The sequence below is a fragment of the Mangifera indica genome, chromosome 17 (assembly GCF_011075055.1).
Source record: "Mangifera indica cultivar Alphonso chromosome 17, CATAS_Mindica_2.1, whole genome shotgun sequence".
NCBI lineage: Eukaryota > Viridiplantae > Streptophyta > Magnoliopsida > Sapindales > Anacardiaceae > Mangifera > Mangifera indica.
In genome coordinates this window covers 5,005,743-5,032,821 of record NC_058153.1, presented here as the reverse complement: position 1 = coordinate 5,032,821, position 27,079 = coordinate 5,005,743, and the positions used below count along the sequence as shown (strand labels likewise).

Genomic DNA, 27,079 nt, shown 5'->3' with positions numbered 1-27,079 from the left:
AAACTAACACATCAATCCATCCTCAAAGTTTGAAAAGTTTAGATTTCACCTCTAGGGTTTGCTTCCTTCTTTGGCCACCATCGACAGTTAACGCATTCCACTGATCTCTCATCTCTGACTACAAAGGACAACGAAGGACGATGAAGCAGTGTCCTTCATCGTCTGGGTGGAGCGACGAAGAGAGACCTCTTCGTCCCACGATGGTGCGACGAGGAGATGAAGATCTCTTCATCACACCACCGTCGTCGCACCAGAAGAAGGAGGTCGAAGACAACGTCGAAAAATGAAGTTGAAGGATGGAGGTGAAACTGCTATTTTTGAAAGATATAGGGGGCGACTAAGTTTTAAAAAATGTGAAAACCCTAGGTTTGGGGGTGAAAATGTTACTTTTCAAAGTTTAAAAACTTTAAATAAAGGTGAAATGTTAGTTTCTAAAACCTGGGAGGGGGGCAGGGAGAATAAACTTTATAACTTTTTAATATAAACAGTAAAATGACTATTTTACCCCTCATTTTAACAGAAAAAATTAACATAAGTTTGGTCATAGGCGGGAATAGGGGTTTTTCATCTCTCGTAGGTGTAGGTTTGAGAATGGCCTAAAAGTTGGGTGGGAAATAGTCATTTTCCCTAAAAATATGTATATATAAATGGATATATATTTAATATGTATTATCAAATAATTGAGTAATTTAAAATTAAAAATAAAATAACATTCAATCACATAATAACACTTTAATGATCAAGATATATTTATATTGTTTTATCTAAATATTATAAAAAAAATATAATTTAATATTATTCTATCTTAAATATAATAACCCCGATGACAGATGGAGCTATTGATAGTATTAATAATATATTATTGGGTTATAAATATCATTTTATTAAATTTATTAGAGTAAACAAATATTTTTTTTTCAAAATTATCGTATCAGGGCATTCAAGCCCCTTAAATTCTTTTGGAGTGTAAAATAATTTTTGAAATTACTGAGAGTATGTTGAAATTTCAAAAAACTCTTAAGTTTTTCTTGAATTTTGAAAAAAACCCCTAAAAATAATTAGTAGTGGTGTATATTTGCATAGTACAAATCTAACATTTAATATTGTTAAAGCATATTGGGGGTGTAACTATAATTTTTGAAATTACTGAGAGTTTATTGAAAGTTCAAAAATATTCTTAAGTTTTTTTTTTAATGTTGAAAAAACCCCCTAAAATAATTAGTAGTAGTGTATATTTGCATGGTACAAATCTAACATTTAATATTGTTAACACATAATAGGGGTGTAACTATAATTTTTGAAATTATAGAGAGTTTATTGAAATTTCAAAATACTCTTAAATTTTCTTTCAATTTTGAAAAACCCCCCAAAAAATAATTAGTAGTAGTATATATTTGCACGGTACAAATCTAACATTTAACATTGTTAAGGCATATGTAATATTTAACCAAATATATAACATAATTACACAACAAGTTTTAGTCAATAGTCTTTAGCTAGGGGTTAAGGGTTGAAAAATAGAAAATCAAAACTAATTAAAGTTGTGTCCTATTCGAAACTAAGATGATCAGTTCTAGTTAAGGTCCAGTTCCTACCTAAAAAATTGATCTACTAGAATTAACCACAAAAGAAGCAGGACTAACCATATTAGAATTTTCCAATTATAAATTAGCTTAAGGAGATGCAAAAATAATATATAAAAGTGATACGATTGCTTACTAACTAACAAAAATTGATCAAGAATGAAGAATGAATTAGAGGTCATAGAGAGAGAGGACACAAGATTAAGAATAGGAGACAAGAATTCATCTTAACAATGTAACTATCATTCCCTCCAAGCTTTACATTTTTATACTTCTCCCTACACTAACGACGTCGTGGGATTTGTACTTTAGAAGACGACGCTTTACATTATTTGCTTAATTACAAAATGACAATGTCTATGCTTCTTTAACATTTACAAAACGACCTCCCATGTGCATTCCACTTCAATTCAATTACCCTGTGCTTTTTCGCATCATCCTCCTATCTTCAATTCAATTACCTTGTGCTTTTTCATGTCATCTTGTTGTCTCAACAGTTTGTATCAAATACTCCCCTTTCGATTTCTTTGTCCTTACAAGAAAAAGAAAGGAATTGGTTATAAATGGTATCAGCAAACTCCCAGGGAGCAGTTGCGAGTGTCTCATTCTGCCACTAGATTGATAGCTTAATAGTTGGAGCGTGGTGCCTATGAACCATTTTCCTATCAAGAATACACTAAGGTCAGCATTGTGAGGTAAATTGTGGAGGTAAGGTAGGAGAAGTAGTAACTCGAGAATAGGCAAATCACAAAAGAGAAATATGGAAGACATCATGAATTGCTACATCACTCAGTAGCTAGAGTCGATACTCTACCGCACCTATTTTGTCTAAGATAATGAATGGACCAAAGAATCATGGCTGGAACTTTTGGTTGCTTGAGTGCATAGTTACTTGTCTATACAGTTGTAGCTTCACATAGACTTGATAGCTACTTTGAAATTGCCTTTCTGAATGTCTATGATCTGTCATCATTTTCATTATGTGTTGTGTCTTCAATAAATGTCACTAGAGTACTTGTATGGTATATTCACGGGAGCATAATAAGGCATCCACTACAGGTACTTCAGAGTCTTTAGAGAAGTAAGGAATATGTATAGATGAAGAGTAGTCGTAAAGAGCTTCAAAAGGTGTCATCTGGATGCTAGAATGATAATTAGTGTTATACCAATATTCGGCTAAGGGTGACCAATGCAGCCATGTGTTTGGAAGCTCCACTGCCATGCAACGTAGATATTTTTCAAGGCAACGGTTGACGACTTCTCTTTGGCCATCAGTCTGAGGATGGTAGGTTATGGAAAACTTAAGTGTCACCTCCTGCAATCTAAATAATTCTTGTCAAAATTTGCTTAAGAAAATAGTCCCTCTATCAGTAACTATGCTTGCAAGATTCCCATGCAATTTGTAAACTTGATCCAAGAAAAGTTGAGCAACCTGGTGAACTAAGAAAGAGTGTGCTAAAGCCATGAAATGAGCATATTTTGTCAGTCGATCCACTACCACCAAAATTATTGATTTCCTCTATGATTTAGGTAGACCTTTGATAAAATCCATGGAAATCTCATGGAATACTCCCCCTAGCAAAGACAAAGGTTGCAAGAGTCCTTGTATGGGTATGTTTTCAGATTTGTACTTTTAGCAAATAGGACAACCTCTTATGTAATTCCTCACAGCTTTCCACATGCCTTTCCAATAGGCTACTGAGGCCAACTTCTTTATAGTGACTGTGACACCCAAATATCCTCCCAAAGATAAGTCATGAAATAAGGACAGTAGCTGGTATTGCAAGGCTGAGTTTGAAGCGATCATTAACTTTCCCTTTCTCTTTAACTGTTTATTAAGCTATTTATATTTGGGAAAAACATTTACATTATGTTCATTAGCAGTAATTATTTGTTGCAAGTGGGAATCCTACTACCATGTTACTTCAATCTTAGATAATAGCTCTTGAGGTATGATCACATCAATCACTTGATGACACTCCTCACTGTAGACTCAAGAGAGAAAGTCAGCTGCAACATTTTCTTTTCCCTTCTTATAAGAAATCTCATAATCATATTGTACAAACTTGGCCAACCAAGCTTGTTGTCTAGGTGTAGTCATCTTTTGCTCCAACAAATACTTCAAGCTTTGGTGATTAGTTTTGATCACAAAATGTTGTCCTCTCGAATAATGTTCTCACTTTTTTAAAGCAAAAAGAATGACAAACATTTCCCTCTCATAAACTGAAAGTAATTGGTTCTTTGGAGAAAGTTTCTTGCTAATATAAGCAATTGGGTAGCCTTGTTGCATAAGTACAACTCTTATACCCCCACTGGAATTATTAGTTTCAACTTGGAATGGTTGTGTCATAATAGGCAATGCAAGAACTAGGGTTGTGCACAACTAATGCTTTAAGGTATCGAAAGAATCTTGGCCAGAAACGGACCATACAAAACCATCTTCAATAATTCAGTTAGAGGTCAAGCCAACACTCCATAATTCTTGATAAACCTATAATAGTAACTTGACAATCCCAAGAATCTTCTCAATTGCTTTTGTATTTTGGGCACTAGCCATTCTTTAACAGCATGGATCTTTTATAGATCAGTTGTCACTTCTTCTCCAGTGATGATGCAACTTAGATACTCCACCTTTAAAGCTCCAAAAGTGCACTTAGTTCTCTTTGCATAAAGCTGGTTTTCTTGGAGTAACTGAAGTACTTCTGCCAAATGCTTTAAATGGCCTGCCTTGTCCTTACTATAAACCAGTATATCATCAAAGAAGACAAGGAAAAATTTTCTTAGGTAAGGTCTAAAAATAGTATTCATGACGTTTTGAAAGGTGGAGAGGGCATTAATTAAGCCAAATGGCATAACCATGAACTCACAGTGGCCCTCATGTGTTTTAAAAGTTGTTTTGTCTATTGAATCGGCCTCTATTCTTATTTGCCAGTAACTTGAATGCGAATCAATTTTTGAGAAGATTGTTACACCCCCCCCCCCCTCCCTCCCTCACTTCCTCCTTCCAAAACTCATCCAAAAACTCATCTATCAAGGGTATTGGGTACCTATCTTTAATTATTATTTGATTCAGGGCCTTGTAGTCTATACACATCTTCCAGGTACCATTTTTTTTTTCACTAATACTATTGCACTTGTGTATGGGCAGTAATAATTCCTTATCACTCCTGCCTTTAACATCTCATTGATCATTTTCTCAATGATGTTCTTCTGTAGGCTACCATATATATAGGGCCTCAAATTGATTGGTTGTACTCTTTCCTTCAACATAATTTTGTGGTCTTGAACTCTGAAGGGTGGTAACTCTTTTGGTTCTTCAAAACCTTGTTATACTAACCCAACAATGTTGTCAACTCTGGTCATTCTCCTTGAGTTGCTAAACCTGAAACTTGTACCTCATATATATGGTTCCTTACTTCTATTGGTTGAGGCCATAACAATTGAATTGATGCTAACTGATGTTCTTTCTAAAGCAACTTATACAAGTGATTCTCTTCCATCATAGTAATGCCTTTATTTTTTTCCCTTTGCAAAAAATATGAATGACTATCCTTCACAAATCTTATTGTCAACTGCTTAAAATTCCAAGTGATATCACCAAGTTATGCCAACCACTGAGCTCTCAAGATTAAATCATAATTCTCAAGTGGCAATGTATAAGTGTCCACCGAAAGGAGTTATCTTTGTTATGTGAACTTAATTCCTTTGCACCATCTTTTACATTAAAGTTTTTAGCCATTGGCCACTGTCACCTGGATTCTTTTAACCTGTTGTATCAAACACCCTAACTTGCAAGCAATCTATTCACTCAAAAAATTATATGTATTACTTGAGTCTACTAATATGTACAACCTTCTTTTACCATACATTCCACCTAATCTTATAGTCATTGCTCCAGGTAAACCTTGCAATGCCTGCAATGACAACTGCATCAATCCATATCCTTATAATAGTTCTCTTTCCTTTGGCTCTTCAACCCTCTCAATCCTTTCACTATCTTATATTTCCACCTGTAGTTAGCTCACATATGTCTGTTCTTCCTACATTTATGGCCTAGTGTATATCTTTCATCACACCAGAAGTAAAGGTCTTTGGCTCTTTTCTCATCAGAGGTTTTATTAGTGGCTGCCTTTGTAGGGTAAAGATATGGTAGTAGAAGCCTACTTGGGATTGGTAATAACCCTGAAGACGTAGTCTGTTTAGTATTAGATTATTGGTCACTGCATTAGGTACTATAGGTCTTAGGTTCATTGGCATTTAAAAGGTTCTTGTTAGAGGTTTAGGTTGGTTACTAAGTATTGCTATTGTAATTTCTTAAAGCTTAGCAAGAGAGTAAGCTTCAGTTAGAGTTTTGGGCCTAAACATCCTTACCGGCATTTGTAGAGGATCAGTTAAACCATATAAGAAAAAGTTGAAGGCTTGGTCTTCTGTAATGCCAGCTATTGGATACGACTCTTCAAAGGTATCTAAGTATTGTTGAAAAGTACTTACTTGTTTTAGGTTGTGCAAATTTGTTTAGGGGTCATCATAGTCATAGCTTCCAAATCTTGTGCTCATTGCTTGCACATACTTCTCCCAAACTATTGCCAGACTATTCCTAAACTTCATGAAACTTTGGTGCCATTGAATTGCTCTTTCCTCAAGATGCAAGGCTGCTATGTTGACATTCCATCCACCTCAAAGAACAACTCCACTTTTACAATCGAATTTTCAAAATCATTTCCAAAGAATCACGGGAAATTTAAATGTGTTTATCTTTCCCATTATTGTCTTGGTTATTAGACGTTTCTTGGATTCCCTTCATCCCTTTGATTGATCATTTGGTTTATGACCTCTGCATGTTAGATACTCAGGCCACTAACAATATTCTTAAAATCCTCTATCGACTGTTGCAGTATGTCTTGCGTTTCTTATAGTCAACCTTGTTGTCGAATTTTTACTTTTGCGATTACTTGGGCTATCATCTGAGTAATCCCCTTCTTTAGCTTTTGATTGTATGTCTTTGCAATGGTCAAACAAAGTTTTGATACCACAGATATAATTGCATACTAACTAACAAGAATCAGAGGTCATAGAGAGAGAAGACACAAGAATAAGAATGTGAGACAAGAATTCATCTTAACAATGTACTACCATTCCTTCCAAGCTTTACATTTTTACACTTCTCTCTACACTAACGATGTCGTGCAATTTGTACTCTAAACGACAATGTTTTGCATTATTTGCTTAACACAAAACGAAAACGATTGTGCTTCTTTAACATCTACAAAACGACCTCTCATGTGCGTTCCACTTCAATTCAATTACCCTGTGATTTTTCGCATCATCTTCTTGTCTTCAATTCAATTACCCTGTGCTTCTTCACGTCATCCTCCTATCTCAACAATTTGTATCAAAATGCTCAAGTGGGGAAACATGAGTATCTGCCAATAAATGAAAACTAGAGACAAAGTTATAGGTTAAAAAATTCAATTGAATTGATTACATAAAGTTCTTTTTGCTCATGAATTAAGCATTCAAAGTACAAATTTTTGCATAATCAAATTATTAAAGTAGAAGAATGTGTTTATGCGATGTGTTAGCGAATGATTAAATATTACTTTATTCTTAGTTTAAAATTACCCAATTATATGATAATGCGTCATTTTTTATACTCAATTTTATACTCCTTATAAATGCGTATATATTTTTATCAATAAAACTATGTGTACCTATTTTAAATACATAAATAAATACATATTTATATATGTTATCAGATAATTGAATTATTTTAAATCAATAATAAAATAATACTTAATTACATAATGACACATTATAAATGTATTTAGTTGTGTACCCAAAAATAGGTACGCATAGTATTACTCTATTTTTATTTTAGGCCAAAGGATTATTTCCCACCCAAGTTTTGGTGAAATGACAAATATATATTCATAGTAGATAAAAAACCTAAATACTCATTTAAATGTTAATCTATTAGGACACACCCATAAATTTTCTATTAAGATTAAGGGGTAAAATTGTTATTTTACTGTAATATTAAAATAATTAAAATTATCACTCATTTTTCCTCCTTGGTTTGAAAAACTAACATTTCCCCCATAGATTAAGTTTTGAAAAATTCACTTTTCCCTCCTAGGATACCAAACCTAAAATCCGGTCATTTTCTCCAACAAACAGCTGACCAATAGTAGAGGAACAAGACAAGTCATCCAAAGGATGACACTTCATCTTTTAGATTGGACGATAAGCATCATCTTCATGACAAGCGTCGTCTAGTGAAAGACGATTTGGATGACACTTGTTGTCCAACAACGCATTGCACCAGTCGTCGATATGCAGAGGAAGGGGTGAAGAAAAACTTAAGAATTTGGGAAGAAAAAAGTTTCTTTTCAAAGTTCAAACATAAGATGAAATGTTAATTTTTAAAATCTAAAAAGAAAAATGAGGTAAAATTATATATTTTTTAATATTATTATTAAATAACGATTTTATTTTTATATTTAAAAGTAATTTAAGAATAGATGAATACTTGAATTTTTCATCTACCATAGATGTATTTTTTATATTAAATTAAAACTTGGATGAAAAATAATCCTATACCTTTTTTATATATAGAAATTGAACACACCCCACGATCCATTAACGGAAAAAAAAAAACAAATTATAACCTAATATTTTAACCAAATTCTTTATAAAACCAAATAGTAATTTTCCTTTAATATAGACAAATATCCTTAATACAAAAATAATCAAAATATAATTCATATTTCCTAGTGAATACTTAAGATTTCTTTTGCGTTTCTGGCTTTCAGAAGTAAAAAGAGCAGCTGAATAAACAACATACAAATGAAATTTCGAAACAAATTCTATGATTATAATGAACAAAAATTATTTGCATTAAATAATAGAATTACAATTTTTTAATACACTACAACTTGGTCAACAGCAAAGACAGCATTGCTCCATTAGCAAACTCATCATGCAACTATTTCCTTCTGCACTCTAGCAGAAAGAGGACGGGAGAGAGGGCAGATATGTCAATTTGCAAATTATGTGAAAACGTGGTGGCCATTGCAAAAAATCTGAGGCAATTACAACTATGTGAATACCAGAAGGGATTTGTTTTCTAATTTCTAACTCATTCCCCAGATTTGATACACAATACTTGGCATCAAGAAGGGAACCAGTTGGTGGCTTGTTATTTGTATTCTTCCAAACAGCTGGTAAATTATTTACCATCCTAGAAATCTGAATGATACAGACAAACTAAGCTTGAATGTGTTATGGGAGTACGGCAGAGAGGGCATTCTGGCTTTTCATTGCACCACTCCATAATGCAATTCCTGCAAACATAGCATTCCAAAAGCAGAATTAAAGAGATTAATGCAGCTCAATGGGAGTGGGAGGAGAAAAAAAGGAACAAGGGAAATAGAGATTAAAAAGAGAATATCAGGACCATACCAGCAGAATACATGACCACAAGGGGTAGCTGTTGGATGCTGGCGATTACTCAGGCAAAGCGTGCATTTGCTGACTGTGGTTGTAGCCTGCAAGTGAACAAATGCAAAAAAGAAGCAAAATTCCACTAAGTCGGCAAGTTATCCAGAAGAGATGAATGATCTGATATTTCCTAACTGTGCAGGTAGGGAAATTTCTAGGCAGAGCGAAGTGAAGCAATAAATCATGCAGCAAAAGGTAGGTTTTTGCATGATTGATTTTTGAGAAACCCTGCACAAGCATATAATAGTATCATATGGATAATCTGGGGCTTAAAATGTTTATGGCGTTCTTGCAAAATATCAGCATCTGGATATTTAGAGGTACCATACGATATATCTGAACCCTCTTTAGGCTCCAAGGTTTTAGGTTTTGAGTGAAAGTTTTATTTTTTTCAGAAATCACAATTGTAAAAATTAATCAGGTTACACACTCCTAGCTTAACTCTTCCCTAAGATAACCATATGCTAAATGCACCTCTTTGTTTTCTTATCTTTGAATCCATTTAGTTTTTTCTCACAAAACAACCAAGCTCTATACAATTTTGCAAAATTAACAACAATACTGGAGTACTTGGAAACTTAAGCACATACCTCAGAAGTTGAAGAGGAATCTACGACCCAGCTCCCCCTCTCAGTCTCCATAGATATTAAACTGCCTTCTTCATTCAAGACAGGCAAACCTCGCCCTACAAGATCAGGAAGAAAAGAGCAGCTACAGTCAGTAAACCAGCACAAGAAACAATTAGTTAGGCAACAAATGCCAAACTCTCTTGGGAAGCCACTACATTTAACGAGTAGACAGCATATCATCACAAAGAATCGTACAGTCCAAACTAACTAATGTTAACCACCACTTCAGGGCTTCAGAGAAAACTAATATTCAAACAAGTCCAAATTCAAAATTCTGAAGGTGGCACAGAAGTCTTGTAGTCTGCATCCAACTTGGCAAAAAAATCCAGATTGATTTAACTAATATATCATGAGACATAATAGAAATTTCACTTAAGTAGATCATTTGATCAAATTAACATGTGGCACAGATTTAAGGCAAGCTTAGTTACTGACAAAGCTCATATATTGGGTCATTTCTTAAAACAAGTGAACAAAAAAATCATCATATATGTATAAAGTTCAAAAATAAGGACCTGCTGTAGTTTGGTTGGAACCCAAGGTTGTCTGATGAACTGAACTTGCAATAGAAGATAAATTGCTGCGCCGAAGACCTTCAGCAGCGATGATACATAGCTGAATCAAAAGGAATACACCTAGTATTTGGTACCTGCATAAAAAGACAATAAAAAAGTTCATATTTAGGCTTATGATTTCTGGTTCTTATGTTAACCATTAAAAGTGCCAATGGGTGCAGACACAGATAAGTATACCTAGTGCAAGCTTATGAATCTTTGTAGAATTAACAAGAACAAATACGAGAGAACTCAATACCTAGGCCTTTGATTCATTGGTTTTCCTATGAATACATATCGAATGCTGGCAGCACGTTTTGATATATGATAATATAGGCCTGAAGTGAAAACAATTTATGATCAATATATAAAGGTTCAACTGGTAAAAACCACCGCAATATATGAAACTCGGAAATCACCTTCGAAGTAGAAGAACATAAGATTGGCGCGGAAACCCAATTGCAAAATTTCCCGTGCTATAGGAAGCATCTAAATGTTCAGAGCAAAGAAATTTTTAATAAAATGATAAGAAGATTATAAAAGGTGTCTAAGGAATCAAATTATCAAAGATAAAAATGTGTAAGGCACTAAGGGGAAAATTACTGGATTCAACAAAAAGTCTGACATATGATAATACTGAAAAACCAATTAGTTCTGACCCTTTCAGAGTTTAAATAAAACAAAATTCACATACAAATGGATGACAGGAAAAACTAGTTTATCCAAGAATTTTCATTTTCAACCTATGTTTTCAATAGGGGAGAGATAAAAATAAAAATGAAAACATATTCTCAGGCTTGTGTGAGCATTAAAGTTAGAATAAAAAATATACCGTAGGCCATCTTTGAACTGCAGATAACCAGAGTCTTTTAAATTTCTCTTTAAACCTTGAAACTGAAGAAGCTGGCATCCCTGATGTTGAGGGAGATTGAAATTCCACCATTTCCAAGGATTGAGCTTGACTGCTATTAGGAGCATTGCTTTGGTTGAACTCATCAGACTGAGATTCAGCAAGAAGTATGCCACGTGAAGCTACTCTAGAGCTGCAAAATTGTGGATTTACAACTTCAATCTTTCCCAATCAAACTCAATAACTAAAACAAAAATGTATAAGACAGGAAATAAACTTCTAGAAAGCACCTGATTCTTTCAGCAATATAAGGAACTGCTGTCTGGTATACAATAAAAAGCAGACGCCTTGCTGGAGTTGGAGGAAGTCTATGAGGACCTACAACCTAAAATAACAACTATAAACACAGAATTGCAAAAAAAAAGGGCAAACTTAACAGACATTTCAAGGATTTAGTGGAAAAGAAATCGCTAAAAAAAGCCACTAGATTTTCCTGTATATACGAAACAAAAGATGAAATTAATTAGGCCATAATTATATGGAAATCATTAAAATAGATAAATAAATACAAAAGCTTGAGCCCTGAACCTGAGTTATGTCACAATATTCCTCCCCCAGAGTTTGCTGTCCTGAACCTGTTGTCATTACATAATAAAGCATCTGCCCTACAAGTTTTGTCTGCACAAAATTGACAAAAAGGCCGAACTTAATTGCAGAGACAAGGAAGCTTAAGGCTCAATATATCAATAATATTAGAATAAGAACAAACCTCACTCTGATAAGCTACAGCGACTCTTGTGCCTGTGTAAATAAGATTGAAAATTACATTAAAATTGGGAAAATTGAGGTTAAAAATAGTGAAATAGGCAGGAATAAAGATTACCGAAGAGGTGGCGAAAGGCGTCGCGGCAGGCATCGTAGATGAAGGAGGCATATTGCTCGTCTTTCTCGGCAGCTCTCATTATTTCGGGCTGAGCTGCCAGTGGAAACCGTCGTGGCTCTCCGGTCTCCATCTCTCCCTTGTCTTGACCGAAGACTCTCCGTAGTTGTTCTGCCGAGGGAACTGTATAGAATAAATAGCAGGCCAAATAACCTTTTACCACGCAAGGTTTCTTTTAATTACAACTCCTACCGGTAACTTTTCAAAAATCCAAAGTCCCACCCATCTACCTTTAAACTTAACAGATCCTGTAAGTGAAAAGGGCATAAAAGTAATTGTGCTTCGCTACCAACACTCTCCTTACACCCCATTTTCTTTTCCCACTCCCACCCCCACTCGCCAAAGATTTTCCAGAACTCAAATTCCCATCTCCACCGCCCCTCGACGGATTACTCGCCACCATTTGTCTCCCTTAAAACTAAATTCCGATTCAGCCTCCACAACGACACTAGAATCGGTGACACCGCATCGCCTCTTTCTTCTGCTTAGTTGGAGGCCATCGTTGGCGTTAAAATACTCATTGTTTCCTTTCCTTTAACTTTCTTCTTCTTGACTCCATGTTTGACTTGGGTTTGCCTGCACACGACGCCACCAAAGCTCGAAGCACCACTACTAGTGGAACTTGGGATCTAGCTCGGGTCGTCTTTAGACCCGTTTCGGTTTCTTCTTATCGGACCAGATCGGGGAGTTGGGTCCAAAGGATTGAGGGGAGTTGGATCCATCAGAGTCGGAGAATTTCTTTTAAGAGAAGAAGAGTTTGTTCTTGAACGCCATTGTTAAGGTTAATTAGAGCTTGATTTTGAGAAGCCCTAACATGTTACAGATGCTGGGCTGATGAACAAACCGTGCTTCTTTGTTTACCCTCAGATGAAACTAAGATAAACAAATATTAACAGGTTTCTAATTTACAATTTGGTCATTATATAGTAACAGTGAATTGGTAATTAACATTTAGTAGCATAATTAATGTATTAAACAAAAAATTTATGATGGAGGTATTTTGGTCATTTTGTTGAAAAAGGGTAAAACAGTCATTTAAACCTAAAATTAACAAAAGTCATTAACGGAATTGGATAATGTGTGGGACTTTGGATATTTAAAAAGTAGGAGATGGAACTTGAAAATGCAACAAACTTTGGCCTAAAAAATATTTCATTTCCCTTCTAAGATTTGGCCGAAAACATCTTTCCACCCTTAATGGGATAAATTAAATATTTTCAATCCAAATTCTAAATGAAAAATAACCCTAGAATATGTGGGGAAAATTCAATAAATAAAACTATGTGTGTGTATATACATATAAAATAATATATAATCTATAATTTACATATACAAATGATATATTATTATATGAGTAGATGATTTTGAATTAATAATAAAGTAATATCCAATAACATGATACATATTATCTGTATATCTAAATTATATACTAATAATGTGTACATATAATATTACTCAAATTTAATTATTGTACCCTTATTATATTCACTCCTTTCTCTTTATTCTACTTTGTCCTCCTCAAATCTCTCTTATATAGAGATGACAATTTCAATTTGAATTTAGAGCCCTCGACCCTCGCTGACTCTAACGAGAAAAAGATTCTCCAATAGAAATAAGAATGAAAAAATCTCTATAATCATGAATGGAGATATATGTGTCTGATCTCTGCCCAGCCCCGTCCTCGCCCCTGCCCCCGCCCCCGTCTCCATTCCCATCTCTGCCCTTTTATATTAATATTTTTACTTAAAATATTAACATATCTTTATAATTTTAAATTATTTATGTTTTTCAAATTTATTTATATTTTTTTTGTTCATATTAAAGTGGTTAATATATAATATTTGTAACATTTAAAATAATAGACTGATTTTAATTTTACTAAATTTTGTTATTTAATATATTTATATTTTGTTTAAAAGATACGAGATAGGAATTTTTTCCCGTAGGTACAAAAAAAATATTTTTTTTCATGAGAAAAGTATAGAGAATCATTGTCATCCCCATAATGAGGATGAGGACAAGGATATTAATCATTTCCCCGCCTTTGCCCATTGTCATTTCTACTTTTCTATGTTATCAATAAAATTATTTTCACAAATAATAATATATCATTATATAATCGAATAATATTTTATTTTTAATTTAAAATTATCAAATTATATTGTAATATACTATTATTTACATATCAACATTACTCTTATGTTATTACTTTAAAGAGTAATATAAAAAGATAAAGACATCGATGTGATGAGAAGGAACATGTATATATCTCTCTTCCTAATTATGAAGATAATTAAATTTCCAAAACGTCCCTAATAATTTATTTGATTGATTGTTTATGCTTTGTTTGTTTAATGAACACAGTGAAGGCTCTGAATCGAGCAAGATTGGAGGCAAATGTGAGAGCATATGGAGGGAAAAATTACAAAAAAAAATGGCCAGGTCCATATGCAGTTGCTTGTGGAATATTGCTTGCTCTATCATTTTTCAAGTACTTGTATCATCCCTTTCGTTTGTTGGCCGTTGGAGCTGTTGCTGTTGCCATTTGTCCCATCATTCTCAAAGGCTTCGCCACTCCAAGGAATTTCAGGGTTGATGTCAATGTACTTACGCTCATTGCAGGTAAATTTTGTTCTTACCATTTTTGTTTTTGTTTTTGTTTTTTTATATTCTGTTCATTACAAGGAGTTTTTTATTGTTATTATTTGTGAACAGTTTAGGTACAATTGCCATGAATGATTATACAGAAGCTGGAACAATTGTCTTTCTTTTCACTATTGCTGAATGGCTTGAGACTAGGGCAAGCCACAAGGCAACCGCTGTAATGTCACAACTGATGAACATAGCCCCTCAAAAGGCAGTAATAGCGGAAACTGGAGAAGAAGTTGACGCTGGGGAGGTGGGGTTAAACACTGTGGTCGCAGTTAAGGCAGGTGAAATTATACCAACTGATGGAATTGTTGTGGACGGCAAATGTGGAGTCGATGAAAAAAACTCAACTGGGGAGTCATTTCCTGTGGCAAAGCAAAAGGATTCCTCTGTTTGGGCTGGCACTATCAACCGAAATGGTGCAACAAATGTTAATTGATTACTTCTCTTGATTAAATACATGTATATGGACTTAGTTTTGAACATATGTTAATGGGTTTGTTACTTCTCAGGTTACATTCATGTAAAAACTACAGCTTTAGCTGAAGATTGTGTGGTGGCTAAAATGGCAAAACTAGTGGAAGGAGCTCATAATGGCAAAACTAGTTACCAAAGAATCATTGACAAATGTGCCCACTATTATACGCCAGGTTTGTCAAAATTTTTGTTTAAAAAAATTAACTTTAATAGGTTTATTTTATTTATACCTCTTATCTAATATTAGGATTAGTAAAATTGGTAGAATATTACTTACTAAAAAATTTTAATAATCTCTTATTAAGACAATTTTTGATATTTTTAGCGAGTTTTGATACATTCTAAGTGAAGTGGAATGACTTCTACGTAATCATACTTGAATTTGCAAGTTTTCTCATATTTTTTGGGTACATGTATAGCAAAACCTTACTAGAATGTTTCTTGGTCACTTGTTTTGCAGCTGTAATAATTATATCAGCCTGTGTTGCGGTGATTCCAGCTGCATTAAGAGTAAAAAACCGCAGCAACTGGTTTCATTTAGCATTGGTTGTTTTAGTTATTGCGTGCCCTTGTGTTCTAATCCTCTCAACACCAGTTGCCACTTTCTGTGCACTTAAAAGCTGCAACTTCGGGTCTTCTCTTCAAAGGAGTAGACTATCTTGAAGTTCTTGCCAAAGTTAAGGTCATGGCTTTTGACAAAACAGGAACTATTACAAGGGGTGAATTTGTCGTCTCCGAATTTCATTCTCTCAATGGAGATATAAACTCAAACACTTTGATGCAATGGTAAGGACTTTCACCAACGTCAGTGAAACTACTCAATGTGATATTTACAATTTATTAACACTATAAGCCGAAAATTTGTAAAGGGTATCAAGCATTGAGAGTAAGTCAAGCCATCCAGTGGCAGCTGCTTTGGTTGATTATGGAAGGTCACTCTCTCTTGAACCAAAGCCTGAAAGTGTTGAAGACTATCAGAATTTTCCTGGAGAAGGAATTTATGGAAAGATTGATGGGGAAGAAATTTATATTGGAAGCAGAAAAATTGCACTGAGAGCAGGATGTCAAACAGGTCTATATTATTTAATTCTATGTGATTACAAGTCTAGAGTTTTTGGTCTAATCATGTAACATATTTGGGTGTTTAGTGCCATCTGTGGAAGGAGTTAATAAAGAAGGAAAAACCATTGGATACACATACTTTAGAGCATCCCTTGTTGGAATTTCTAGTCTCTCTGATGCATGTCGAACCAGGGCAGCTGAAGCAGTCAAGGAGTTGAACTCTATGGGAATTAAAACTGCTTTGCTTACAGGAGATAATCAAGCATCGGCTATGGAGGCTCAACAACAGGTAAATTAGCAGTTAAGAGCTATTGCATACATATTCTTCTAGGTAATAAGAACAGAATAATTTTGTTATGTTGATGTGCAGTTAGGAAATTCTCTGGAGGTAGTCCATTCAGAACTTTTGCCAGAAGACAAGGTGAAAATCATCAAAGAGTTTAAGAACGAAGGGCCAACTGCCATGATTGGAGATGGTGTAAATGATGCGCCTGCATTAGCTACAGCAGACATTGGCATATCGATGGGAATCTCAGGTTCAGCACTGGCAACTGAGACAGGACATGTTATTCTTATGTCAAATGACATAAGAAAAGTTCCAGCAGCCATCAAACTCGCAAGGAAAGCTCGTTCGAAAGTAATAGAGAATGTGATTATGTCCATGTCTACAAAGGCTGCTATCCTTGTCTTGGCCATTGTTGGTCACCTACTTGTTTGGGCTGCTGTTCTTGCTGATGTGGGGACATGCCTGCTGGTGATCCTTAATAGTATGCTAATTTTGAAAGGAACTCAAACTCATGAAGGTGACGGATGCAAATCTTCTGCTAAGTCGTTTCATCACAAACATGGAGGAAAATGCTGTAGATCTTCAGCTCAATCGCACAATCACAAACATGGAGGAAACAATTTGCAAATCTTCACCTGCGCTACATATTCACGAACATGGAGGAAAGTGTTGCGAATCCTCAGAAGAACCACAGAGTACTTATATCCAGCAGCATTGTTGCAATAGTAACAAATCTCAGATGGAAGAATCTCAAGTCATGGTCACTGCCACACAGTCCATTGTAGCGAAAGTGATGTGACCAACCACATAGGAAATGAATCAGGAAAAGCAGTAGAAAGCGTTTGTGATCATGGACTTCTGTTAGGTCTCCCATCTGCATTTCACGCAGGAGAAGGGAACATGAGAAAGGCAGGAATCAACATGGTTGTTATGAAGAATAAAAAGGAGGAGACAGCAGCACTGGAAAAGGCAGAAAATTCAGAAAAAGTTGAGGGAAGCCTGGATTAGGGAAACTACTAGGAAGTCTTCTTTGTATTCTTGGAAACTTATTGAATAGAAAATTTTGTGTTTTCAACAGTTATGTAATGTTTGCATCAGTTTCCAGAAATGAAATATTATTACTTTGCCACTTCACTGTTACATTGAAATATCTGTTTGTGTTGAGCTGCTTGAGCTGTTTGACTTTGTGAGGGAGGAGAAAGGTTGCTCTGAGTGATTGCTGTTGAAATCTTGTAGAAAAGAGCATTTGCAGGGAAGACTCTTGCCCAGGTACCTAGTCCATGAGTAGCTGCATAAGTTCGGAGAAGAGAGAAATAAGTGCTTGTTGCAAAAGCTACTACATGAAGCAATGATGTGCTAAGCATGGGCATTTAGGAGCTGGGTTTGGAGGAGGATTAACTGAAGTTGTCACAGAATAGATTTATCTGTGTAACTTACAATAAGCTTATGATCTTTACAAGTTATATTTTCAAAGAAAGATTTCTTAATTGTCCATCAGATTTTTGGAAATGGCTAGTCAAAAGCAAATGATCAGTCTAATGTGTTAGAACATAAATGCTATCAACTAATCTAAAGTTGACCCATAGACTAATATTTATACATTATATTAATTAAATACAAATTTCATTTAATTACTATTGTGTTATTATTGTCAACAAAATACCTAACTTTTATTATAACTTTCTTCTTTTTTTCTTTTTTCTTTTACATAATATTTTCAGATTTCATAAATGTGATAGAGATTTATTTTTTTTAAAAGTTCTAATATTCTATCAGTTTTACTAAATGTTCACATTTTCCATATAACATGATTGATTTATATTTATTCCCATATATAAAAACAGAAAAAAAAAAACACTTTATTTTTTTAAAATGGTGACATTAAATTAAGAGAGATGTATAAACTATCAAACAAGAAGTTATGTAATTACGATAAGAAAAAACTCAACAAAGAAAACTTTTAAAGAATCATCGAGAAGAAATTTTATAATAAAATTCATTTGTTTTCAATATTTTATCAATTATTATATTTATTTCTTCATATTAAAATGGAACTAAGGTTAAATAAGTTTAAGAATTTTAAGAATAAAGAAAATTTCAATTTCAATTGCGAATCTCAATAACAAGAGCATCCCACTGCAGCACTGTCTTTGGAAAAAAAAGGGAAAGCCAAAATCAACAGTGTGAGAGTTTTTTAAATTAGATTGAAGAAAATATAAGTGATACACTGGTTTTACAGATAGTGTGCAAACACTATGATTCATACTAAACATATATGAGTTTTTATCCTATCTAGCCCATACTTAAATAATCTTCTGCATCAAATCAAAGCCAGTCAATTCTCCATTACATTTTTCTTTTTTGTTTTATCTGTTATCCCATAAAGATTTCTCAAATCAGAACATCTCTGTAAATGATATATTAAAGGTTTAATTTCACTCTTACTTGTTTTGATAAGATCTCTCTTATCATGTTTACACTAAATTATTTCCTTTCCATTTAAACGTACAAAAGTAAATTCATTTAAATTGTTTAGTCACCTTTTTCATTTAGAACTTAATGAATTCTTCAAATTCATCTTCAACATTCAGTTAGAGTAGTTTTAAAATTTTTTTTTTCTCTTTTGTTTTAATGATTTCCTATTAGTATACATAAACTCTATGACCTAATACCCAATAAAACAACAAAAAATTAAGCTGAGTGAGAGAAAATGACTCATTTGAAACACATTTAAGGCAATCAAGTAAATCTACCAAGGAAAGAGATATTGAAAATGTCTAAAAAAATCCGATAAATTAATACTGATATTTACAGATTTCATGAGTGATTTTATTTTTTATTTATGATTTATTTTAATTTTCTATCATTTCACCACAGTTATCCTTTGTGATAAGTGAGGTCTTTTAGAGATATTGCATCCATTTTATTTAAATTAAAAAGGTTATAATAACGAATTTATAAAATTTCAAAAACATAAATACGTAAATTGGTAGGCCACCTTGGTAAGTCTTGGGCTGGCTTGTATAAGGCCAATGGAGTGATGACTGGAGGGACCCTAGGTCGTGCCACTAGTCTAGCCATGCCACGAGCTGACACAACTCATAAGGCTTGCCATTTTGCAGGGCACAAGTTGACACGATCAATGGGCATGGTAAGCCATGTTGAAGATGGTCAGACACGATCTACTATTGTATTTAGTTGTGAGGGAGTGCACAATTTGAATTAGTGCAGTATAAAAATTTTTTTCAAATTAAACCAGACAAAAAAAAATTCTGCAAAAATTATAAACCAAACCAAATAATTTTAGGTTTCAAATTAAGCTAAATCAAATTAGAAAAATATAGTTTAATCTGATTTGGATTACAGTTTAAATTATTAAAAATAATTTACTTTTAAATATTTTGTAAATAATAAATAATAATTTAATTATAGTTATTTAAGATATAAAATAAATATGTAAAATGAATATAAAATACATGTACAATAAATATGTAAAGAAAATAACAAAATACATATAATAAACAAGTAGTACAGGTAATACCTCTTTTAGAAGTATTGCCTCCATACACTTAATTAGAAAATTTAAACCATAAATTAAACTTAATTGAAAAAGACTAATATACCTTTTATTAAAACATGATGTAATATGTGCAAAGAATGTCTTTATTATACACTGAATAAAGTAACCTCCAATTTACATTAATAAAGTACTCATAGTTCATAATAAAACCCAAATACAAAAAACAAGGCAATGACATAAAAACCCCTTCAAAGCTCATGCCAGCTATCCTGTTGCATTGCAGTCATCACGCTCTTCTATCTCTTGCAAAATTAACAAACATTGAGTAAGTAGGAAGATAAAATAAACTTGTATATTTCCTATTTTGCCCTTTGACTTGATTCACCTTAAATTGATCATCGAGACTATATTATCAACTCCACACTTGATGATGTGTAATCATTTGGCCTAAGATAGCATAGTCAGGTCTAGTATGGATCACATGGTTCATATGGTGCATAAATGCAGAGCTAGTCATGTTCCTTATGAAAAAACTATGTTGGTCATGCGTTGTTTGTATGTAGAGATGAATAATATCAATACGAGATTTGTTGACTCAAAGTTATTGGATTCAAAGAATCTATTGACTTTATTCAGTTTCAAGTTCTTACACGAATACTGATAATATTGAAACCAAATCTCTAGCTATAATATAATATAAGTCATACGAAGGATGTTTGTAATCATACATTTTGAATATATCAATTGATGATTCGTAGAGAATTAAAGTCAGGGTTTTGACAATCCGCAAACTCATAATCAATCAAGATTTGATAATGGAAGAATCTTATCTACATGAAATGTACGATCAAAAAATTAGATTCGATGAAGTGTTTTTCTTCGTGATTTAGAGACTATGACACATTGTTAAATATTTACCATAGTCATTAAATTTTTAAACATATTTTTCTAATCATCTAAAAAGAGTTTACGACTACACCACGGTAAACTTAAAAGGTCATACTAATAAACTAAATTTTTCAAAGAATGGGGATTGATTACCTAAGGTTGGTTAGCATTCCAAAGGGTAATAAAAGTGACATAATATAAAATGTTATATGGATGTAAAAGTAATATTTTAAGAATTAAAATGTTTATGAGATAAAATTAAAGTGACTAATATATATATATATATATATATATATATATATATATATATATATATATATATATATATATATATATATATATATATATATATATATGGCCAAATGATTTATTCCCACCCAAAGATTAGTGTTTTTTTAAGTTTCCACTCATTAATTTTGAAAAACTCAAATATTTATCTATCTGTTAATTTTTATAATTAGTATCAATGGTAAAATCATTATTTAGCAAAAATATTAAAAAAAAACTAAAAAGTTATCACATTTTCCCTCTAGGTTTAAAACTAATAATTCCCTCCCCCCCCCCCCCCCCCCAACTTAAAGTTTGAAAAATCATCATTTCTCCACTAGGGTTTCGATTGTAACTCTCTGACGACAATCTCTTTTCTGGCCTTCAATGTTTTCTCTTCATCTTGGTTGTCTCCCTAAGGTCTTCGTCTCTTAGTCCTACGGTCTGACATCTGTTTTGTCTTTAAATGAAGATATTATCTTTGTTAGAGATAAAGGCATTGGACTGAAGGGAAGTTGACTTAGTGAGATTGTGTCAGGATGGAGACCTTCGATGGATGAAAAAGAGAAGTCACAGTTATTCCAACCATCAAAGAAGATGGGTTGAAAATGAAATCGTATAAAGAAAATATAACTTTTCAGAGTTTAATCTTAAGAAAAAATTGTTAGTTTCTTAAATCAAAAGAAGAATAAGATAAAAGTTTATTAATTTTAATATATTATAGTTAAATAACAATTTTACCTTTTGAATTAATTAATTTTGTTAATTTTAATAGCTTATAAACAAGAGTTTGATTTTCAATACTTAATAGGTATCAACTTGGAGTTTCAACAAACCTTGGGTGGAAATAAGTCTTTTGGAAAAAAAAGAAAAAAGTCTTCCCAGGCACTGAAATATTGGAAAAAAAAAAAAAATCAGTGATTAAGAACGTCTTTGCAATTACTGAAAATGATCAAGAGGTAAAGTATTCCAAGAAAATAAAGGGTTAAAAAGGTCTTTCAATTATCAAGTGAAGCTTCCCGAAGAAAGACAGAGGTAAAAATATCTTTTCAAATAGTATTTTAAAGAACGCAAGGGTGAAAATGGTATTTCACGCAATTATCGTAAATACGAGGAGGATAAAGATGTCTTTTCATGAGCATTTAAAAATGAAAAATTCGCCGTTGCCGGGGATCGAACCCGGGTCGCCTGCGTGACAGGCAGGAATACTTACCACTATACTACAACGACATTTTTGCCTTGTGAATTTAAAAATATAAATATTACGTTTATTATATTATAATTCACACCTTCGCACTTCTTGTATGATAAGGTAGCCTTTGCCTTATCTCTCCACAATAAAGCCATACCAATAATAACACATCCCCTCCCCTGCAATGGCAATTTCCTCCACCACAGCAACACCATACATATCGCTGAAACATTTTCATGTTCTTTCTATAAACAAAGCCCCTTTCTTCTCTTATTCCCTTCCTTTTGCAACTTCTAAGCCACGTAAACTCGTCGTTAGGAACGCTGGCAGCGATGTATCAGCTGAGACTAGCTCAACAGACATCGAACCTGAAACATCCATTGAAGCTCCAACAGAGCCTTCTTCTTTGATCAATTCTCTCAACGTGGAACGGGCCCTTCGTGGCATTGGTAACATTAACAATCTTCAACTTTATTTGCTCTTCAAATGACATTAATCCAACTTTAGCTTTGCAGTTGAGTGATTATGTCTTGCTTTAGAATATTGCAGCAATTACGGATGTAGATCATTACGCTACACTTGGACTCCGAAGAGGGTGTTCGTATGAACAGGTCACCTCTGCATATAAGAACAAGGTGGAAGAACTGAAGAGTCAAGAGCTAGAAGAAGAAGAAGAAGAAGAAGTCGCTAAGAAGATGGAACAATTGAAAGTAGGTCCCGAAATAATTAATAATTTTATTGTTTTATAAAAAATAAGATGATTATTAAAATATGATACACAGGAATCATATTCAATTTTATCATCAGTGGAAGAAAGAAGACTATATGATTGGAGCTTGGCGAGAAATGAAAAGCCAGATAAATACGTATGGCCTTTTGAGGTGGACATTACGCAAGCCCCCAAAGGAACGCCTCCACCTCCGGTAATTTATGCACCTTATATGGCTTCACATTCTTGAAAATATGTCGCATCCACTTTTGTGCACGTGTATCTATTTTTGTGTTTATAAATAAGATATATTAATGATTTATCATCGTGTCATTAAATAATTTTAAATTAATGATAAAGTAATATTAAATTATATGATAGTATATCATATATATTTTCATTTGTTTATAGAAAAATAGATGTATAGTATTGTTGTAACACAATAAATATAATATTTCTGATCCAATAGTCTGATCCACTGTCAAAATTTATCTACTTTGACACATAAACCATCATAGAGAATATCTTGGTAGTGAGTCAGCTATTTGACTAGAGATGTTACAAATATTATTAGAGCAGCCCTGCATGTTCTTTTGAGCGATAGTGAGAAAATTCTAGCGAGGATATTGAGTCTTATAAGAGGGATATGTGACATTCTTAAATAAATCTCATATCGAAAAAGCATAAAAAAAATATTGAGTTTCTCTATGCATTTCACGTTGCTTGGAGATGTGAAATTCAGATTAGTTAAATATTCTATAAATTTTTTAAAATATTATTAATTCTATATTAATGATAAAATAATATATAATCTTTTGAAACTGATATGTAATTATTTATTTTTTAATGTTGGTTAAATTACAGAAACCAGAAGACGTGGGGCCGACAAGAGCGGTGGGATACTTCTTCTTAGGATGGTTGATATTAAGTTTCGTATTATCCATTGCATATAATTTATAAAGATATATTTATGTTTTCGTAAATGGTTACAATTTAATTATCAGAAAAAATAACATTTCCATTTACATTATTATATTATTCCCTGTTTGGGGTGACCATAGGAAACTCCCAACATTTATAGCTAAATGAGTTAAGACACGAGGCTTATGGTATCCCGTGTGCATCTCTAAAGAAAACTCTGAGGCTTTTAATAGTAAGCATATTTTCAGGATTTCTCTCATGTCTAATAAAAAGCTACGGCTCTTTAACCTAAGCTTTGGCTTTTACTTGGTAAACTCTGGTCCCTATGGGATGGCTCATACCTTGTTCTTTAGTTGGACAACTAAGTTTAGTGCCAAACAGACAGAATAATCTGGTCTATTTGCCCAGCAGAAAGACGCAAGCTTAAATACCTATTCCTGGTAAATCAGAATAATGAATGGTTGTGACCTGTACAAAAAGGAAAACCGACTTAAATATGTGAACACAAAAATCAATAACGTGCAGACGCACAACATAATAAAGTATGTGCATATCAAAACACGATGGGAACATAAAATTTTATAATTTCCCCGCACTTATACAATAATATTATACGTATAACACAAACAATAATATATTATTATATAATTAAATATTATTTTATCTTTAATTTTTAATTTTTTAATCAATAATGATACATCATTATTTATACATAAAATTATACACATAATACTATGTATACTTATAATTGTATTAAAAGCAATAGTAGAACTGCATCACATGTAATGTCTTATTCACTAGTTTACATGGTTTCCATTTTTAACTTTGTCGATATTATTACAGCCATTCCTCAGAATTTAATAAGAATGCCAATGATTCTATGTTCATCGCGGCGTTATCCTCCAGGAAATTCGTGCTCCGACACTCGGTTATCGGTTCCTCAAATTGTAGAGACTGGTCAGTTTCAAGAGATGTATGCATAATATTATTGTTGTAGTTGTAGCTTGACGCCTCCACAGTTGCGTCATAAGCCCTAAGCATCTCCTCAAAATCTTTGGGATCAGTGGAGTTTTGTGGTTGATATGTCAAGTAACTTTGGGGATGTTGAAGCTGTAATTGGTCAATTTGATCCGTACTTGAAGGCGAATGAATTAACGAAACCACAGATTTGGAGCACCGACTGGCCTTAGTGCGGATGACTTCGATTTTATCACTTGGTTCAGAGAGTGACAAATTTGATGGCCCATCGGCTTTGGACTCACAGACTTGCCTTTTCAGGCTAGATTTGGCTGGGGGATTTTGTTCAGGTGATGGAGATTTAGCTTTCTTTCCCAGAGTTGTGTTCCAATAGTTCTTGATTTCATTGTCCGTTCGCCCAGGTAGCCTTCCAGCTATTAAAGACCATCTAGTAATAAAGAAACAATTAACACATGATCTACATCTAAATTAATATACTTTAGAGATTGAGACTATAATTGAATTGAATTACCTGTTGCCGAGAAGCTTATGAAGTCTAATTATAAGCTCTTCTTCATCATGGGAAAAGTTTCCTCTTTTGATGTCTGGTCTTAGATAATTCAACCATCTCAGTCTGCAACTCTTCCCGCATCGCTTCAAACCTGCATGTTTAACACCAATCTGAATGCATCACTTTGATGTGTTAAAAAACACAAAACAAAATACTTTAATGCATGTACCAGCTCTTTTGGGGAGGTCTCTCCATTGGCCTTCTCCATGGACTTTAATGTAAGAAGTGAGTAATTTATCTTCCATGGCAGTCCAAGCCCCTCTGTTGAGTCCTTCCTTGGAGCAACATGGACGTCTTCCCATCTCGATTCTCAACTCTCTCTCTCTCTCTCTCTATTTGAAGTTGAATTTAAAGTTAAAAGAAGTCTCCCTGGGTCCTTTTTATAATATTTTTACACATTAACGCAAGCACGCAACTACATTTTTGTTTGATTAATCTTTCGTCAGGCAACAATAATGTCAATTACTTACCAAAAAAAAAAAAAAAACAATAACGTCAACTAGTTAATTAATTTTATACTCAAGCAGACCAGCATAAAATATTATTATTTTTCAAGTCCTGTTGATCTTTACTGGAATGAAAGTGTATGGAGATTTAACATCTTAACTTAGTATATATATTGTAAAATATTGATTATTTATGTTATGGACTAGTACACGTTTCTTAAAAACTTGTGGGATAGAATTAGTATGTGGATGATTTACTAGAAGGATCCATGCAAGCAAGGAAAACTCAGAACTCATAAAATCCTGAGTCGTGCCTAACATTGCATAACTTGCGAAAGTTGAAATGACGGAAGATTCCAAACTTTAATGCGCTGTCTGGTCAGGTTGAACCGAGTTGGATGGTGTTGACACGAAAATTGGACATTAATGATAACTATTGAATGGCCAAAAGACTTATTCACACTTAAGATTTAGTTTCATCGTAAAAGTAAATCAACTATCAATAAAAGATTTAAATATTTATCTATTAATTAATTTTGATTAGAATTTAAATTTAAAAAAATGATAAAATTATTATTTTATCTTTAAATCATAAAACCCTAAAAATTTATAAAATTTCTTATTTGGTTTGAAAACTAATAATTTCTCTCTAAAATTAATTTTTGTAAAATTTACTTTTCCCTTTAGGGTTTCGATTTTTCAACAAAATCTCTCCCTCTTCGACAACCGACATTGTTCGACCATCCCTCTCCCTTCTTCTAAACTACCCATCTTTTATCTAATGCTCGAAGGCACAAATCTTGGCCAACGCCTTTCCATCTATCGCATGAACCATCTCCTGTTTTTTATCACAGTTAGTCTCTTTGGTGTCGTTCGAGCGTCTTTTGTCGTCATCCCAATGTCTCTCATAGTCGTCTAACATCATCCCGTTGATGTGGTGGTCAAATCAAGGGTCATGGCTGAGATCGACAAATCACGTGACATCGCCTGAGTGTCTTTCGAATGTGATAAATTGGTGGTCATCCGAGCATTGAATGAAAGATGGGTAGGTGCTCACCCTTCCTTCTTCTTCGCCTGC

General features: G+C 33.5%; 4 protein-coding genes and 1 non-coding gene across 5 annotated transcripts; 2 read left to right on the top strand and 3 right to left on the bottom strand.

Moving 5' to 3' along the window:
* Positions 1 to 8,435: 8,435 nt before the first annotated feature.
* On the bottom strand, positions 8,436 to 12,283 carry LOC123200788 (peroxisome biogenesis factor 10). The gene is made up of 11 exons (XM_044616169.1): positions 12,000 to 12,283; positions 11,886 to 11,917; positions 11,705 to 11,794; positions 11,407 to 11,501; positions 11,099 to 11,309; positions 10,686 to 10,755; positions 10,526 to 10,604; positions 10,228 to 10,361; positions 9,674 to 9,768; positions 9,045 to 9,130; positions 8,436 to 8,926 (listed from the first exon to the last, which is right to left on the bottom strand). Exons 1-11 carry the CDS (start codon positions 12,127 to 12,129, stop codon positions 8,824 to 8,826), a joined length of 1,125 nt encoding a protein of 374 aa, XP_044472104.1. The 5' UTR covers positions 12,130 to 12,283; the 3' UTR covers positions 8,436 to 8,823.
* Positions 12,284 to 14,776: 2,493 nt separating this feature from the next.
* On the top strand, positions 14,777 to 17,948 carry LOC123200885 (cadmium/zinc-transporting ATPase HMA2-like). Its single transcript, XM_044616265.1, is given in 10 exon segments — positions 14,777 to 15,124; positions 15,218 to 15,355; positions 15,643 to 15,796; positions 15,798 to 15,968; positions 16,052 to 16,254; positions 16,331 to 16,533; positions 16,615 to 17,225; positions 17,268 to 17,527; positions 17,629 to 17,716; positions 17,819 to 17,948. Coding segments are annotated over 10 exon segments (2,295 nt in total). The 5' UTR covers positions 14,777 to 14,787.
* A 4,415-nt stretch (positions 17,949 to 22,363) lies between these two features.
* Positions 22,364 to 22,435, bottom strand: TRNAD-GUC. The gene has a single exon. It is a non-coding gene; the product is annotated as a tRNA-Asp (tRNA).
* An 88-nt stretch (positions 22,436 to 22,523) lies between these two features.
* Positions 22,524 to 24,136, top strand: LOC123200787 (NAD(P)H-quinone oxidoreductase subunit U, chloroplastic). The gene is made up of 4 exons (XM_044616168.1): positions 22,524 to 22,846; positions 22,947 to 23,107; positions 23,180 to 23,320; positions 23,971 to 24,136. The coding sequence occupies exons 1-4, from the start codon at positions 22,582 to 22,584 to the stop codon at positions 24,064 to 24,066; spliced, it is 663 nt and encodes a 220-aa protein (XP_044472103.1). The 5' UTR covers positions 22,524 to 22,581; the 3' UTR covers positions 24,067 to 24,136.
* Positions 24,137 to 24,754: 618 nt separating this feature from the next.
* Positions 24,755 to 25,887, bottom strand: LOC123200786 (transcription factor MYB123-like). Its single transcript, XM_044616167.1, has 3 exons — positions 25,725 to 25,887; positions 25,517 to 25,646; positions 24,755 to 25,432 (listed from the first exon to the last, which is right to left on the bottom strand). Exons 1-3 carry the CDS (start codon positions 25,855 to 25,857, stop codon positions 24,865 to 24,867), a joined length of 831 nt encoding a protein of 276 aa, XP_044472102.1. The 5' UTR covers positions 25,858 to 25,887; the 3' UTR covers positions 24,755 to 24,864.
* Positions 25,888 to 27,079: the final 1,192 nt, after the last annotated feature.

Bases quoted from the DNA above. Each gene is read 5' to 3' on its own strand.
- LOC123200787 (XM_044616168.1), top strand. From the start codon at position 22,582: ATGGCAATTTCCTCCACCACAGCAACACCATACATATCGCTGAAACAT. The intron at 22,847-22,946 runs GTAACATTAACA...AGAATATTGCAG, and splicing joins ACGGGCCCTTCGTGGCATTG to CAATTACGGATGTAGATCAT. The intron at 23,321-23,970 runs GTAATTTATGCA...GTTAAATTACAG, and splicing joins AAGGAACGCCTCCACCTCCG to AAACCAGAAGACGTGGGGCC.
- LOC123200786 (XM_044616167.1), bottom strand. From the start codon at position 25,857: ATGGGAAGACGTCCATGTTGCTCCAAGGAAGGACTCAACAGAGGGGCT. The intron at 25,647-25,724 runs GTACATGCATTA...TTAAACATGCAG, and splicing joins AGACCTCCCCAAAAGAGCTG to GTTTGAAGCGATGCGGGAAG. The intron at 25,433-25,516 runs GTAATTCAATTC...CTTTATTACTAG, and splicing joins CATAAGCTTCTCGGCAACAG to ATGGTCTTTAATAGCTGGAA.
- LOC123200788 (XM_044616169.1), bottom strand. From the start codon at position 12,129: ATGGAGACCGGAGAGCCACGACGGTTTCCACTGGCAGCTCAGCCCGAA. The intron at 11,918-11,999 runs GTAATCTTTATT...TTATTTACACAG, and splicing joins CGCCTTTCGCCACCTCTTCG to GCACAAGAGTCGCTGTAGCT. The intron at 11,795-11,885 runs GTTTGTTCTTAT...AATTTTGTGCAG, and splicing joins CTGTAGCTTATCAGAGTGAG to ACAAAACTTGTAGGGCAGAT.